This window comes from Uranotaenia lowii, chromosome 2, assembly GCF_029784155.1.
Source record: "Uranotaenia lowii strain MFRU-FL chromosome 2, ASM2978415v1, whole genome shotgun sequence".
NCBI classification, from domain to species: Eukaryota; Metazoa; Arthropoda; class Insecta; order Diptera; family Culicidae; genus Uranotaenia; species Uranotaenia lowii.
The window spans coordinates 299,122,695-299,136,450 of record NC_073692.1 but is presented as its reverse complement, the minus strand read 5'-3'; the positions used below and the strand labels follow the sequence as shown (position 1 = coordinate 299,136,450).

The 13,756-nt window shown below is 38.2% G+C and overlaps 1 protein-coding gene across 50 annotated transcripts in view; it reads left to right on the top strand.

Annotated features, from left to right (window-relative positions):
- LOC129745126 (cell adhesion molecule Dscam2) overlaps window positions 1-13,756 on the top strand; it is a 212,790-nt gene that overhangs the window by 172,229 nt on the left and 26,805 nt on the right. For all 50 annotated transcript variants that reach the window (XM_055738028.1, XM_055738027.1, XM_055738008.1 and 47 more), the window contains 8 exons: window positions 1,189-1,362; window positions 5,244-5,366; window positions 5,698-5,900; window positions 6,068-6,178; window positions 6,254-6,434; window positions 12,150-12,284; window positions 12,646-12,657; window positions 13,583-13,640. In XM_055738028.1, coding sequence (XP_055594003.1) covers window positions 1,189-1,362; window positions 5,244-5,366; window positions 5,698-5,900; window positions 6,068-6,178; window positions 6,254-6,434; window positions 12,150-12,284; window positions 12,646-12,657; window positions 13,583-13,640 — 997 coding nt within the window. The remainder of the gene's footprint in view (window positions 1-1,188; window positions 1,363-5,243; window positions 5,367-5,697; window positions 5,901-6,067; window positions 6,179-6,253; window positions 6,435-12,149; window positions 12,285-12,645; window positions 12,658-13,582; window positions 13,641-13,756) is intronic.

Sequence of the window (13,756 nt, the reverse complement as noted above, 5' to 3'; positions counted from 1 at the left end):
GAAGGCAAATTTCAAGATTTTTCAATGAAAATTGTCGAAGATATAGCAAGTTTAGTAAAGCAATTCCAAATTTCCCTTTTCTACGGAAGTAGCTCTATCTTTGGTTCCCGTCATTGTAAAGAATTCAAATTTTGTAGAGTGTTAGTTGGATAGTTGAACTAGATTGTATTAAATTTTCATGGAAAAATATCAACCGAGAGAAAAATGGCAGCTCGTCAAAGTTCAACTGAACATGTTAAAAAAGGTTGAGATCAAAAATCTACTAATGTATAAGTATATGTTGAAAACTATCGTAGATAAATTTTAACTGAGCGAAGAAAGAGAGCTGAAGTCTAGTTTTAAATTATCTCTCGTTGAATTGACAATACCAACTACCTATCATCAAACAATCGTCGCTAAACTGTACAAACTGTGAAAGCCAACAACTCCAAGTGTAAAATTATCATCTGCGTACATAATATCGTGTGAAGTGTGGCGTAGCTAGACGAATTCAAAAAGCTCTAATCACCTCAATTTGTGAAAGCAAAATAGAAGTTTTCTTTTCCGTATTTTCATATGAAGTTCCCCACAAAAAGAGAAAAAAACAGCGGGAAAAGAAAACTTCTTTGGTGATGTTTATTACGTTGCATTACGCTCAAATTGTAAAAATCTTATGGTAACTTTACAGCTGACACAATAACTAAAAGTGACATTTCAAAGTGGATGTTTTTTTTTTTCAGTTTAACCTGTACTCTACTTTTCCTAATTTTTTCCAAGTTTTTTTACTAGGTATATCAACTAGAAAATATTCGAATCTTAATGTCAATCATAAAATTATTCATGTCAAAAGGCACGGAGTTCGTCCTTGATAAAAAGAAAGTTGTTCATTACGTCATGCAGCTTGTGCTCTCTATCGGGCAAAAACTTATCAGACAGTCAGGTTAAGGTACTCACTAGTAAGAAAGACTTTTTTCTTTGTTCTTGTTAGTATCTCAAATTTTTGGTAAATTTTAGTTTTTGGTTAATTCATAAATTAAAATTTTCAGGTTCTGTACATAAACATTTAAAACCAATACCGTATATGCAACGGAATAAATAATCACGTTTCACGATATAGAGTGGTGAACAAAATTAAAAAAAAAATTAAACTACCTACCAATAATAACGGAATTACTTTTCCAAACCCAAACAATCAAAACTCCAACCCAGACGACGTGGTGTACAACCAATCGATGGGACCGGCTGGAGCTGCCACCCTGGACAAACGTCGTCCGGATATCCGCGACGAGCTGGGTTACATCGCACCACCAAACCGGAAACTACCGCCCGTTCCGGGATCCAACTACAACACCTGCGACCGAGTCAAACGCGGAACCGTCATAAGTAAGTACTTTTTCGGGGGTCGAAGGATATCACCCTGTGGTTTTGTTTTTCGTTCTCGTCGGTGCCGGTTCAGTCGAATTTTTTAGATTCATTTGCACTTCCGGTACCCACTTGGAATATTGCGATCGCGTAAGTAAAGGGTTCCCCGTTTACCCATCAGCCAACTCCGTTGGGTTCGAGGGTTCTGAAATGAGAGTTCGTCGTTTATTGTGCATTAGATGTTATTTTTGACCATTCTTACAGTTACGCCATTTCTTACGATGTTTCCGGTGTTTGTGTTAATTTTCTTCTGCTTTGTAGAGTTGTTTTCGTTTGATTTTCGTATCTCGATTTGTCATGCAAGTGTCTTCTGCAAAAAGTACCTACCTATTAGTAAGTTCTTCCACTCTTCTGTACAATTTTTTTATTCAGAATTCCAGTATAATTTAAAGACCTTATTAAAATAATGCTTCGTTTTGGCAGAATTTTATTATTTTGAAAATATATAAGTTATCTTCGAACAGTGACTGGTAAAAAATTCACCCAAAGTACAATAAATGTATGGCATTGTCGAAGGTTGAATCAATTATTGTTTTACGATAACTTCAGATGAAAATGTCTTAGAAAATTAAAATCTTGATTATTTCAGCAAACTTTCATATTTTTCACATTTTTGTCTCTATCTCCCCAAACATAACAATCAGTGTTTCTATTATTATCGTAGTAAGCATTGACTTATTTTTGATACTTTCAAGTTATAGAGAACAGTCTAGGGAGCAAATGTTCTAAATGAGAGATTTCACACCAAATCGACACAAAGTTGGAATGACCCTCTCAGAATTCGTTGAATCTTTGTGGGCATAAAGATCTTACCTAGTAAAGCAATTTGGCATATTTAGTTTACCCAAAAATTATCTAGACCAGGGGTGAGCAACCTTTTGAACCAACGGGCCAATTTAAATTTGAAATCTTGTCGGCGGGCAGCATTTAAAATAACATTTTTTTCAACAATTAGCCGAGCTTAGCTTCGCGTCATTATTCATAACTACAAATTTTTTTACAAATCAAGTCTGAAAAAGGAAAGATAAAACGAATTCACGTGTATAAAAACAGAAATTGAACACGAGTTTTTAAATACCTCATATTGAAAAGGTACATCACTAAATCTTTGTCATGTTTAATTTCTCTCAAATTTTTTAATAGTACCTACTTTTTGGCAAAATTAGACATACAACATTCTTGTTAAAACCGATGGCATTATTCGTCATCACTTCTTTTAAAAACTCTTCTGAAGCTTATCACAGTTATAACTAAGATGTGAAAAAAATATATTCAAAAAAATCACCAGCTTCATAGCGTTAGACATTTAATCGCTTATTCACTTTCTCTGATTTTTTCCACAATTGAAACTTCTCCCCAAAGCCAAGATTTTTTTTCTTACAAACTGTAAAAACTCCGTTTTTAAATTGATGTTCTATATTGGATCTGTACTGTGAAAGACGGAGAACCTTGTGTTTCTAAAAACCTTGGGATTCTACAGAATTTCAGATATTTATTGATTTTATCAAAAACTAATAATTTTTGTCGGTAACTTTTATGACGGCTGATTCATGTTGATAAAAAGTCTAAAATCGCTCACTCAGACTGTATTATTAAAGTTTCTTAATTTTCGTCAATATTCAGAAAATAAAACGAATTTTCACAAATTTTTTGCCAGTACTTTTTTGGCTCCTTTTTGCCAAATTGGATAGAATAACTAAAAAAAAATCTGCTGAGCATATTTTTTATCAAAAAACTTTATTTTTGCTTGAAACTAAATAATGACTTCACTAACGAACATTGAAATTCCTTTGATCATGATTTTTGGCTGCTCTTCCTTCTCACTTTAATGGATTTTGCTTTTGAAAGAGGTAGGTATGAGTTAAAAAATAAAGAAAAATGAATCCTAAATAAAATAAAATGACCAATCTTGTACATACTTTCAATTCAAATAATTTAGCAAGCAGCAAATCCCGATATTTTCTATAATTTGATTGTAAAGTGTTGCCATTTTATCATAATTGAATTCATGGTTGGAAATCTAAATGAAAAAAATAAATTACATGATTTCGAAAAAAAAAAATCATTAGAAAGTTTTTGTAAAAAAAACTTTCTTGCCTTGAATATGCACAAGTTGCAATGTAGGGACGACTTGTAGGCATTATTATTACCCATCTTAGATTTTTTTTATCAAATTCTTGGTTGGCATTTTTGCGAAATTGAGTTTTAGTTTTTAAAATGCATTTTTCTCAGTGTAGGTTGATTATTTTTTTTCTAAAACTCCTGTTGACCAAATTTGAGTAGGAATTGTAATTTTAGAGCTAAAAATTTTCATAAAAAATTGGCATTTAAAGTTTGGCTCTTTTCAAATGGTAGTCTAGGTCTTTTTTTTGGGAAAACTAAGTAGCCAAGTGCCTGAACTACGTGAGAACCAAGGTGTATATATATAGGAAGTGTTACCGAATACCAAATTCCCGATTCAGCCATTTTGGCTATTTAGGCTATATGCAAATGCAACTGCGGCATTCATGCAGTTTGTTTACCAAAAAACCACAGGAAAGCTGAGCAAATAATCTACTGTTTGTAAACAAACTCATTGAGAGCCCCACTCACTCCTCGCCTACTTACTGTGAAAGTCAGAGAACCTCGTGTTTCAAAAAACCTTGATGAGGACTGTAAACACACAAAGTTTCATTCAATTCTGAGAGGGTTATGTCAGATATTGTGTCGAGTTGGCACGAAATCTGTCAAATATATATACCAGTTAAAATTAAAGTCAAAGGAACTAGGAAAAAGTAAAAAATGTTTGTAAAAGGATTCAAAAATGGTCCCAGACGCCGCACGACCTCTTCTAAGAAGATTTCATGAGTGTTTTCCTCCCTCATTACCCCTATAATTTTCAAATAATTCACAAAAAATACATCTTCAAACTGGAATATTTGAAACAAAACGAGATCTTTTTTGTGTTATTTTTTCTAGTTTTTTTAAATAATTCAAGAAAATGCAAATTCGGACTTCAAAATAAGCTATAAGAGCCATGATAAGAACAACTGAATACTCCATTTAATACAATTATTGGTGGTTCGAAAAGGCCTAAATTAAATAACTTTTTTTTCATCGAAATTAAAGCATTGGAAACTTAGCAATACTTCAATTTATCAAAAATTGGGGCTCAAATTTTTTTTATAACATTATTTATTTCAACACGAACACACAATTCTTCTCAAAACTTCCATGTCCAAACATGCTTGTTTGTGAATTATTTGAAAAATTTAGGGGATTTTACAGTAAAAACAGCCATGCTCAGAAGCGCTCGATTCAAGATAAAATTTTCGAGTCCAAAAAGTCTTATTTGTGAATTATTTATTTGAAAAATATTGGTAAATTGAGAGTCTTCATATTATCTGATAAGGTCTGAAACTATGTCCTATTGATTTCACAGACATTTTTACATAATTTTACATAGTTTTTATTGTTTCGAAGCAGTTTTTTCATAAATAAAATTACCAATTTTAAATGGCAAAATGTTAAAGTACTTGGTGAATGTTTTATGCTTATTGAAGAGATTTTAAGTTTTCACTGTTTCATCTCTATTTCGAAAAATATCAAATGTGATATCGTCCTAAAGTACATATTTGCAGAAGATACTTGCCTTTTTCGCTTTCCCATCGTCTTCCCCCGTTACAATTATCTCAACCACCGAACTCGTTTTTCATATACCGTTCATTTTTTGACATGTCAACTCTATTTAGTTTTAAACACTTGAACATTTCATAATCGCCGCATTTATCATCACCACCATCATCATGATCATCTTTTATTCATAAACATCAAAATTGATTATTATTTGTACCACCAATCAGGCCATAACCATAACAATAAATCCAACCACTCCACCTGGGACCCTCGTAGGCCGTTGTACGAAGAGCTGAAAAATGTTGGCCCCCCACTGCCAAGAAGATGCAACCATCCGCCGGCCTGTTACGGTAATGTTCTTCCCTTTTCCAACTATCTCAGGCTCCCGTAGGATAGATTGACCAATTTTTTAGTAGCTTAGAACTAACTTGCATGATAAGTTGATTAAAATTGAAATTGGTTTTACGGTTTAAGAAAACTATTCGTGAGATACCAAAATTTTTGCTTTGCACTTCCAAAACTAACCTTAAACATCCGGTTTCTAATCGACGTAGATAACGGTAAGATTGATACTAACAAAATAAACTGAGTGATGGCTCCGTAGTTGAGTTTTTCTTTTGTTCGCTTCTAACTTGAACGATTTTTCTTGACCTACCACCACCCGCAACTACGCAAACACAGGTATGGAGGACGAAATTTGCCCGTACGCCACCTTCCATCTGTTGGGCTTCCGGGAGGAAATGGACCCAACGAAGGCGATGAATTTCCAGACGTTCCCGCACCAGAACGGTATGGGTGGACCCGGCCACATGGGCACGATGGGCTCCAACATGGCCATGCAGATGCCGAACCACGTGCACTCACGCTCCGGATCCCAATCAATGGTACAGTACAGGCGCGCAATCGCCGTATTCATCTTCATTACCAAAAAAAAAAAAAACAAAATCTTCGCACGACCTCCCATCATCGGCTGAAAGATGCTGATCACCAAAAAATGCGCGCCTTCAACGTTGCGTATCTTTTATGAATAATGATTCTTACCTATTTCTAGCCACGCCAGAACCGGTATGCCAGAAAGAACAGCCAGGGAGGACAGAGCAGTATCTACACCCCGGCACCGGAATACGACGATCCGGCGAACTGTGCCGAGGAAGATCAATACGTAAGATCGATTTCGGAGACGATTTTAGAAATCACTGTCCTAACATTTTTTTTTCTTTTTCCATTGTACCAACAGAGACGATACACCCGCATCAACTCTCAGGGAGGATCGATGTACTGCGGACCTGGTCCTGAATATGACGATCCAGCCAACTGTGCCCCGGAAGAGGATCAGTACGGATCACAGTATGGCGGCAACTACGGTACGCCATACGATCACTATGGATCGCGAGGATCCGTTGGACGGCGTAGTGCGGGTAAGGATTTTTGTTTATTTCTATCGTATATGTAAAATTAGTGTTGCGAATGGCATCGCCGTGAAAATTATTGGAATGTCGCGTAACATTCCGTTCGACACGTCTTGAAGGCAAAGCCTAATACCTAATATCCAGGATAACGCTTTTGTATGTTGCATACCACACAAAAAAGACCCGCTGCTGTGAGAATCGAACTGAAATTTATGCATGTTAATAGCTAAGGATGCAATTGTGCCTTGTGCCATGTTTCAAAAGACTTTATTGGCTCCCAACTTGACGACCTAGCAGTGGGCAGAGGCTCTGATTCGATGACCTTCCATCAAGGTTGTCGAAATCAAAGAAAAATGTGTAATGTCACAGAATTCCAGAAGAATTTATGTCGTCAAAAACACATTCATTTTTTTTTTCGGCAACCTTACCTTTTATTGATCCCGGATCGACTATCTTTAGTGGCTTCCGTATAACAGTTATTGTAGTGCATATTTATGCTGTCTACAATGACTGTTACATCCGGTCTGACAACCTTACGATGAGTGCTAGCCAGAGCTGCAAATTATCAGTGGCAGACAGCCAATATCAGACGACTTTGATACTGCTTGGCATGCCTATTTCATACGATTCTGATTTTTGGTCAGCGACATAAGCTTACAATGTCAGGACCAACTGCATGATGCTTGCAACGAATTTTTTTCTGCTTAAAGCCAATAACTACGTTTTTTTCAACTGTTGCGCAACTTATAACGTAAAATCCCTCCCGACACAGCCAGCAAATGAAATAGAAAGATGACCGTATGTGTGATGCGAGTGTAGTACAAAAATGTCATGCAATATTGACATTGCTACCTGACTGACATTGTAACTTGGTCATTCAACTCGTAGACGACTTTGATATTCTTTCGATTACATTGGCTATTAGACGTTCGTCAGGATCGAACGAATTTGTCTGAAATTCACAAGCCTTGGTCCTACCTCAACGACCTTTCCAGGGTTTCCAGGGTCTCTGACCTTCCAATGAATCCTCGATACGATGACATCCACCTGGCTTCGACGACCTTCCAATGGCTCTATCTCGATGACCTTTTAATACCTCCAGTCCTACGATCTTCTAATGACTCCTGTTTGGTGGTCTTCCACAGGTCCGTCTCGTTGTCCACCCGATAAGAAAAGAAAAACTAAATTATATCATGATGAGATATTTTGATATTCATTTTTTGCCTATCTCGATGAGTTATTATTCAGTACCGTAAAACGGGGTAAGATTAATCACTTTTTTCAATATTTTTCGATTATTTTTTCTGTTAATGGGAATTAAGAAGCTACCTTTTTTAGCATTTCTTAAAAAAAATTAACAACAAAAAAAAATTAAATGTTGCCTTCATTCAATTCTCTAAGCCCTCGTACTATTCCCCTTAATTTTTTTCCTTCAAACTTTACCATTTGATAGGTTTTCTGGCCTTTCGTCCTAGACTGGCTTACTCTTGGAAAACGTCCCTATTTTTTAAAACATAAAAAAATTGAGGTAAATTAGAACAAAAACTACACCAAAACTATAAATTTACTAAGGAAAAAATTTGAACCGTCACTTAAACCGTCAACCTGCTGCTTCTAAACGCTTTGATTTCATCAGGAAGGGTGTTTGTTTGCGAGCCTTAAAAAAAAATAGATTTTTCAAGATTTTGAAAAAATACTACCACGTTTTACGGTACTCGTAGGATGTTAAAATATCTCAAATTATATCAAAAAGTCTATGCAACCATAACTGAATAATATCAACCGTTGTTATAATTTGAACGAAATTATAACTCAGACAGATAGGAATAGCAACTAAAAATCTTATTGGAATTATATGCAAAAAAAAAGTCGACTTGAGATGAGAATCGAACTCATTACTTTTTCAATCCCATCCCATCATCTAAACAGCTGCGTGTCTTTGACTACTGCTTGTTAGAAAGTGGATGTTTATTTTTCTACTCAACCATCATAGGCCGATGCAGTCTGCTTGTTTAGGGAAGTTTTTCAAGCACGCTAAGTCATTTTGGTGCCATGAAAATGGACAATGGGAATTTATATAAGTTTACCTGATGTATTGGAATTTTGGTTGATCGAAATCTAACTATTGGAACTTGCAATGGGAACATGCGCGCGGGAATCAGGTAGCTGTTTGCGTGAATTGAAATTGAACAATGAGAATTTCTATAGGTTTACTTGATGAATTGGAATCGGATTATTGGAGTTTGAAAAGGGATGCGTGCGGCCAGGCAGGCTGTCGACTTCGAGTGTCATTCAGATGAATTGGAATACATAAAGGTTTACCTGATGCATTGAAATTAGAATGAATTGAAAGCTTTCAAAAGTGCGTTTGATAAAATTGTTTTTATCAAAAGCAGATATAATTCTGTTTTCGAAAAAATCTAGACAACAAATCTCAAATCAAAACTATAACTGAATCAGATTAAATATCTCGCTGAGATAGGTTTGAGTAACAATTTTGATATGCTCCTTTGAACGGGCCTATCACTTTAGTTCAGCGGTCGGGGAACCGGGGTAAAATACCCCAAATGGGTTAAAAGTGAAATTCTTGGGGGTAACAGTGAATATTTTGTGAGTGAAAAGTGTATATTTTCATTTTGCAATTTGTTGGTGCATGATATGAAGATGCTGAAAAAATTTCGATTTCGGTTTTTTGCTCTTCGATATGGGATAATATCAACTTAAATAAAAATGTTTTGGGGTAATGATTCAAGAAGATCCCCGATCCCTGCTCTAGTTAGTTGACGTCTCATCGTATCTAACTTGCTGTCATCTTGCTTTTAAAATCGGATCCTCTGAATCTCCAGATTTCATTCTGATTTCAGGAGTACCACAAGGAAGTAATTTGAGCCCTGTATTGTTTACCCTGTTCTGTAATGCTATTAACATGCTGCTTGTTGGATGCGGAGTACTCATGTACGATGGTTTGAAAATTTCTCGATTTCTCGATACGGTTGTATATTGGTGTGCTGTCAACCTTAAGCGTTTCTAAGTGTTGTATCATAACATTTGGACGCAATAAACTTCCTGAACGGCGCACATGCAGGAGATCAAGACGGTGGGGGAAGGTACATCGCCGGCGTAGCCAACGACATAGAGGAGCCACTCCCAACGATGAGTGAAGTTAAGGAAGCCATTCGCCAGCTGAATAGAAACAAATCGGCTGGGAAGGATGGCATCGCAGCTGAACTCATCAAAATGGGCCCGGACGAGTTGGCCGATTGCCTACACCGGTTGATAGTCCGGATCTGGGACATAGAACAGCTACCGGAGGAGTGGAAGGAGGTGGTTATATGCCCCAAGGAGCGACAAATTGGACTGTGAGAACTACCGAGCGATCACTGTTCTCAATGCCGCCTACAAAGTGTTGTCCCGAGTCCTACTTCGCCGCCTAACGCCACAAGCAAACAGATTCGTGGAAAGTCATCAGGCCGGCTTCATGGAGGGACGGTCAACGACGGACCAGATATTCATATTACGGAAATCCTCAAAAAATGCCGGGAACACCAAGTCCCTACGCACCATCTATTCATCGACTTCAAAGCCGCATACGATACGATCGACCGTAACGAGCTATGGAAAATTATGGACGAGAACGGCTTTTCCGGGAAGCTGATCAGACTGATCAAGGCGACGATGGATGGAACGCAGTGCTGTGTGCGGATTTCGGGTGAATTGTCGAGTTCATTCGAATCGCGCAGGGGGCTTTGACAAGGTGATGGTCTTTCCTGCAAGATGTTCAACGTGGCGCTAGAAGGTGTTATTCGACGAGCGGTGGGCGAAATGCGGGGAACGATTTTCAACAGATTCAGTCAACTTATCTGCTTTGCCGATGACATTGATATAGTCGGCAGATCATCTGCGGCGGTGGAAGACATCTACCGCAAACTGAAATGCGATGCAGGAAGGATTGGGTTGATGATTAATACGTCCAAGACGAAGTACATGCTGGCCTGCGGATCCGAGACCGACCGAACCCGCTTGTCCAGTAGTAACAAGGTCACGATCGACAGCGACGAGCTGGAGATAGTCGAAGACTTTGTCTATCTCGGCTCACTGGTGACCACAGACAATGACACCAGCCGTGAGATCCAGAGGCGAATTATCAGCTTAAGTCGTGCCTACTATGGACTCCACAAGCAACTGCGGTCGAGAAGACTTAGCCCTCGCACGAAGTGTAACCTGTATATGACGCTCATTAGACCGGATGTTCTCTACGAGCACGAGACATGGATATTGCTCGAGGAGGACCTGCGTACACTCGGAGTTTTCGAGCGACGAGTGTTAAGAACCATCTTTGGCGGCGTGCAGGAGAACGGAGTGTGGAGGCGAAGGATGAACCACGAGCTCGCGCGACTCTACGGCGAACCCAGTATCCAGAAGGTGGTGAAAGCTGGCCGGATACGCTGGGTGGGACATGCTGCGAGAATGCCGGACGACTGTCCTGCAAAACAGGTGTTCGCTACGAATCCGGTAGGAACAAGACGAGCGGGGGCGCAACGAGCGAGGTGATAAGACCAAGTGGAGCGTAATCTGGCGAACGTGGGGTGCCCGAGAAATTGGAGAACGGTTGCCATGGACCGAGTGAATTATAGGAATTATGTTCTTCAATGTAATGTCGTGAGACGGTATACTATGTAAATAAATAAAATAAACTTCCATTTTTGTACGACTACAATTTCCAGAGCGAACTTCTACATCGTGTTGATCAAACAAAGAACCTTGGCGTTGTATTGGACAGTTATATGACATTTAAGCGTCACCACTGTGCTACACTTGAAAAGGCTAACCGAATGCTGGGATTTGTCATAGAATTTACAGATCCTGTTTGCCGAGCTCTCTATTGCAGCCTGGTCCGTTCAATATAAGAATCTGCAAATCTGGTGTGGTGGCCATTTGAAGCTACATGGGTAGCAAGTTTTGGAGCGGTTCAACGAAAATTCGTTCGTTATGCTCTTCGTGGTCCACCGTGGGTTAATCCTCGAAACCTGCCACGTTATGCAGTTGCGCTTTGCTTGGTCTTCACACGCTGTCAGATCGCTATTCCATCGCTCAATCACTATTTGTGGCGAAAATTCTCAGAAATGAAATCGACTGTTCTTGGGTACTCTCCCGCTGTAATATTGATGCTCCAGAAAGAGCTCTGCGAAATCGTGTCGTGACAGGCTTTCACTGGAATCGAGAAATATACGCTATGGCAGCAACGATCCCTTACGTTCCGCAAAAATTAGCTTCTTACTTTTATTTTGTTTTTTTTTTACTTGAATGACTCGATTGCAACATTCAAAGGCTTGATCGAATCTAACATAAGTGACCAGTTAAGGAACAACTAATTGGAAAACTCTGAATATACGTTTAGGTAGACCAAGATTTAAGTAAATCATCAAGATACTTACGTCAGATGGTATTTTTTTATAAACAATAAACAGAGAAACTCGAATTTTTATTTTATTTATTACACAAAATTCCAGAGATATCAAATATAAACATTCTTAATAACGATAATATTCGCAAAAATATTGCAAAAAACTCACTCACTGTTTACGGGAACAACTCAAATGTGCGTACATGACTGCCATGACATTTCGCAGCACTGGATAAAGCCATTAATTTATTTCATTTTCATAGTTTTCCGTCTGGATAAAGCCAGCTAACTGCAATTCTCTCCCATATTTTCATTTCCAGGATCACCCGAACCTCCGCCACCACCACCACGAAACCACGATACTAGTAACTCGTCTTTCAACGACTCGAAGGAGAGCAACGAAATCTCGGAAGCCGAGTGCGATCGAGATAATGGCCCCCGGGGCAATTATAGCGGTAAGTACAAGAGAGACAACTCGTGAACAAAAAATCAGATCCACGTCATTCGGTAGAGCAGATCCCATATAAATGTGAATCGCTGCAATCACCTCAAGAAAGCATTCATCAATGCATTATCTTGCGGCACTCAGAACATTCATCCTGATCAAAAACCTCCACCAGAGTCCATCCATCCTCATCAGAAAACTCATATCGCAGTTTTCTAACCATTTTTTTAATCTTCTTTCTCCTCGATTGAATTGATAATGGACCACTCGAAAACCAAACGCGTTTGACGCGGTAAACCAACAATTCAAATCAACCTTCCTTATTCAAAATACGAAAAATCGAAACAAACGTAAACATATTGCAATCAAAGAACCGGCCGAGGGTGAGTTACACACCGGCAATCGTAGCTTTGAGAATGTATTTACTTGTTCCCTCCCCCCCAATACATATCGATTGAATTGTCCCAATTCCTGAATGACGATAATTATTCCACCGCTAAACCCGAATATTGCGTTCTACAGTCATTTAAAAATCCTAAAATCATGTTCGTTATTTCATCAGCACATCCGTTCCAAAAATTTCTCATTTTTTCAACGTTTCAGTTTTGAACTGCGGCTTTTTCAAGGAACTTAGTTTTGTTAATTCAATCAAAAAGTGTGCTGAGGGATTGACGACTTTAATGATTCCTCCATCTCACATTCAGTGTGCTCCCTACTCTCAACAATGCTCGGAATGAACCCCCTGAATTATAGAATAGAACTCATACTTAATAGACCCATGTTGGCATCCGTCATGCGCCACCACTAACATGCGTGAGAGATACTATGATTTTATGACTTTATGTTGAATTCACCCGCGATATAGTCACTCTACATGATGTAGGTCGAACATCACTACACCACAATTCGGAAATATTAAAAAAAGTCTATTATAGGCACAATGGAATTGCTCGATTTGTTCAGTTCTGTATTTAAAAAATGTCTCATAACATTATTTTAACATTAATTTTTATGTTAAGTGTGTGTGAGTGTCATCTAATAGCATCTTTAGCATTCGTAACGATCTGCATGATGTGTGTTTTGAAAACTATTGTTAATCATTTTACTTTAAGTTTTTACTGTTAAGCTGTAAACCTATGATTTAACTCGTTTTAACTCATCATTTTTTATGTTCTACATTTTTGGTTTCGTTTTCCGCTCCCATCTCCCGAACCCGAAACTCTTTCCGGAATCAATCCCCCATCACCTGTTTGTGTGTCCCATGAAATGTCATGAAATGTCCGTAAAAAAACCCGTTCAAATTCACAGCAACGGCCAAATCCACCGACGCTCTGAACACAGAGGAGACTGAAAAGTTGCTGAAAAGGTAATTGCCCGAAATTGTGTTCCATTGATTCCTGCATGTGTGACACGCTTCACAGTATTCACGCTTCCTTTTTGTTTTTACTGAAATTAGTAGTCGCACCCCTCAATGTAGTCTAA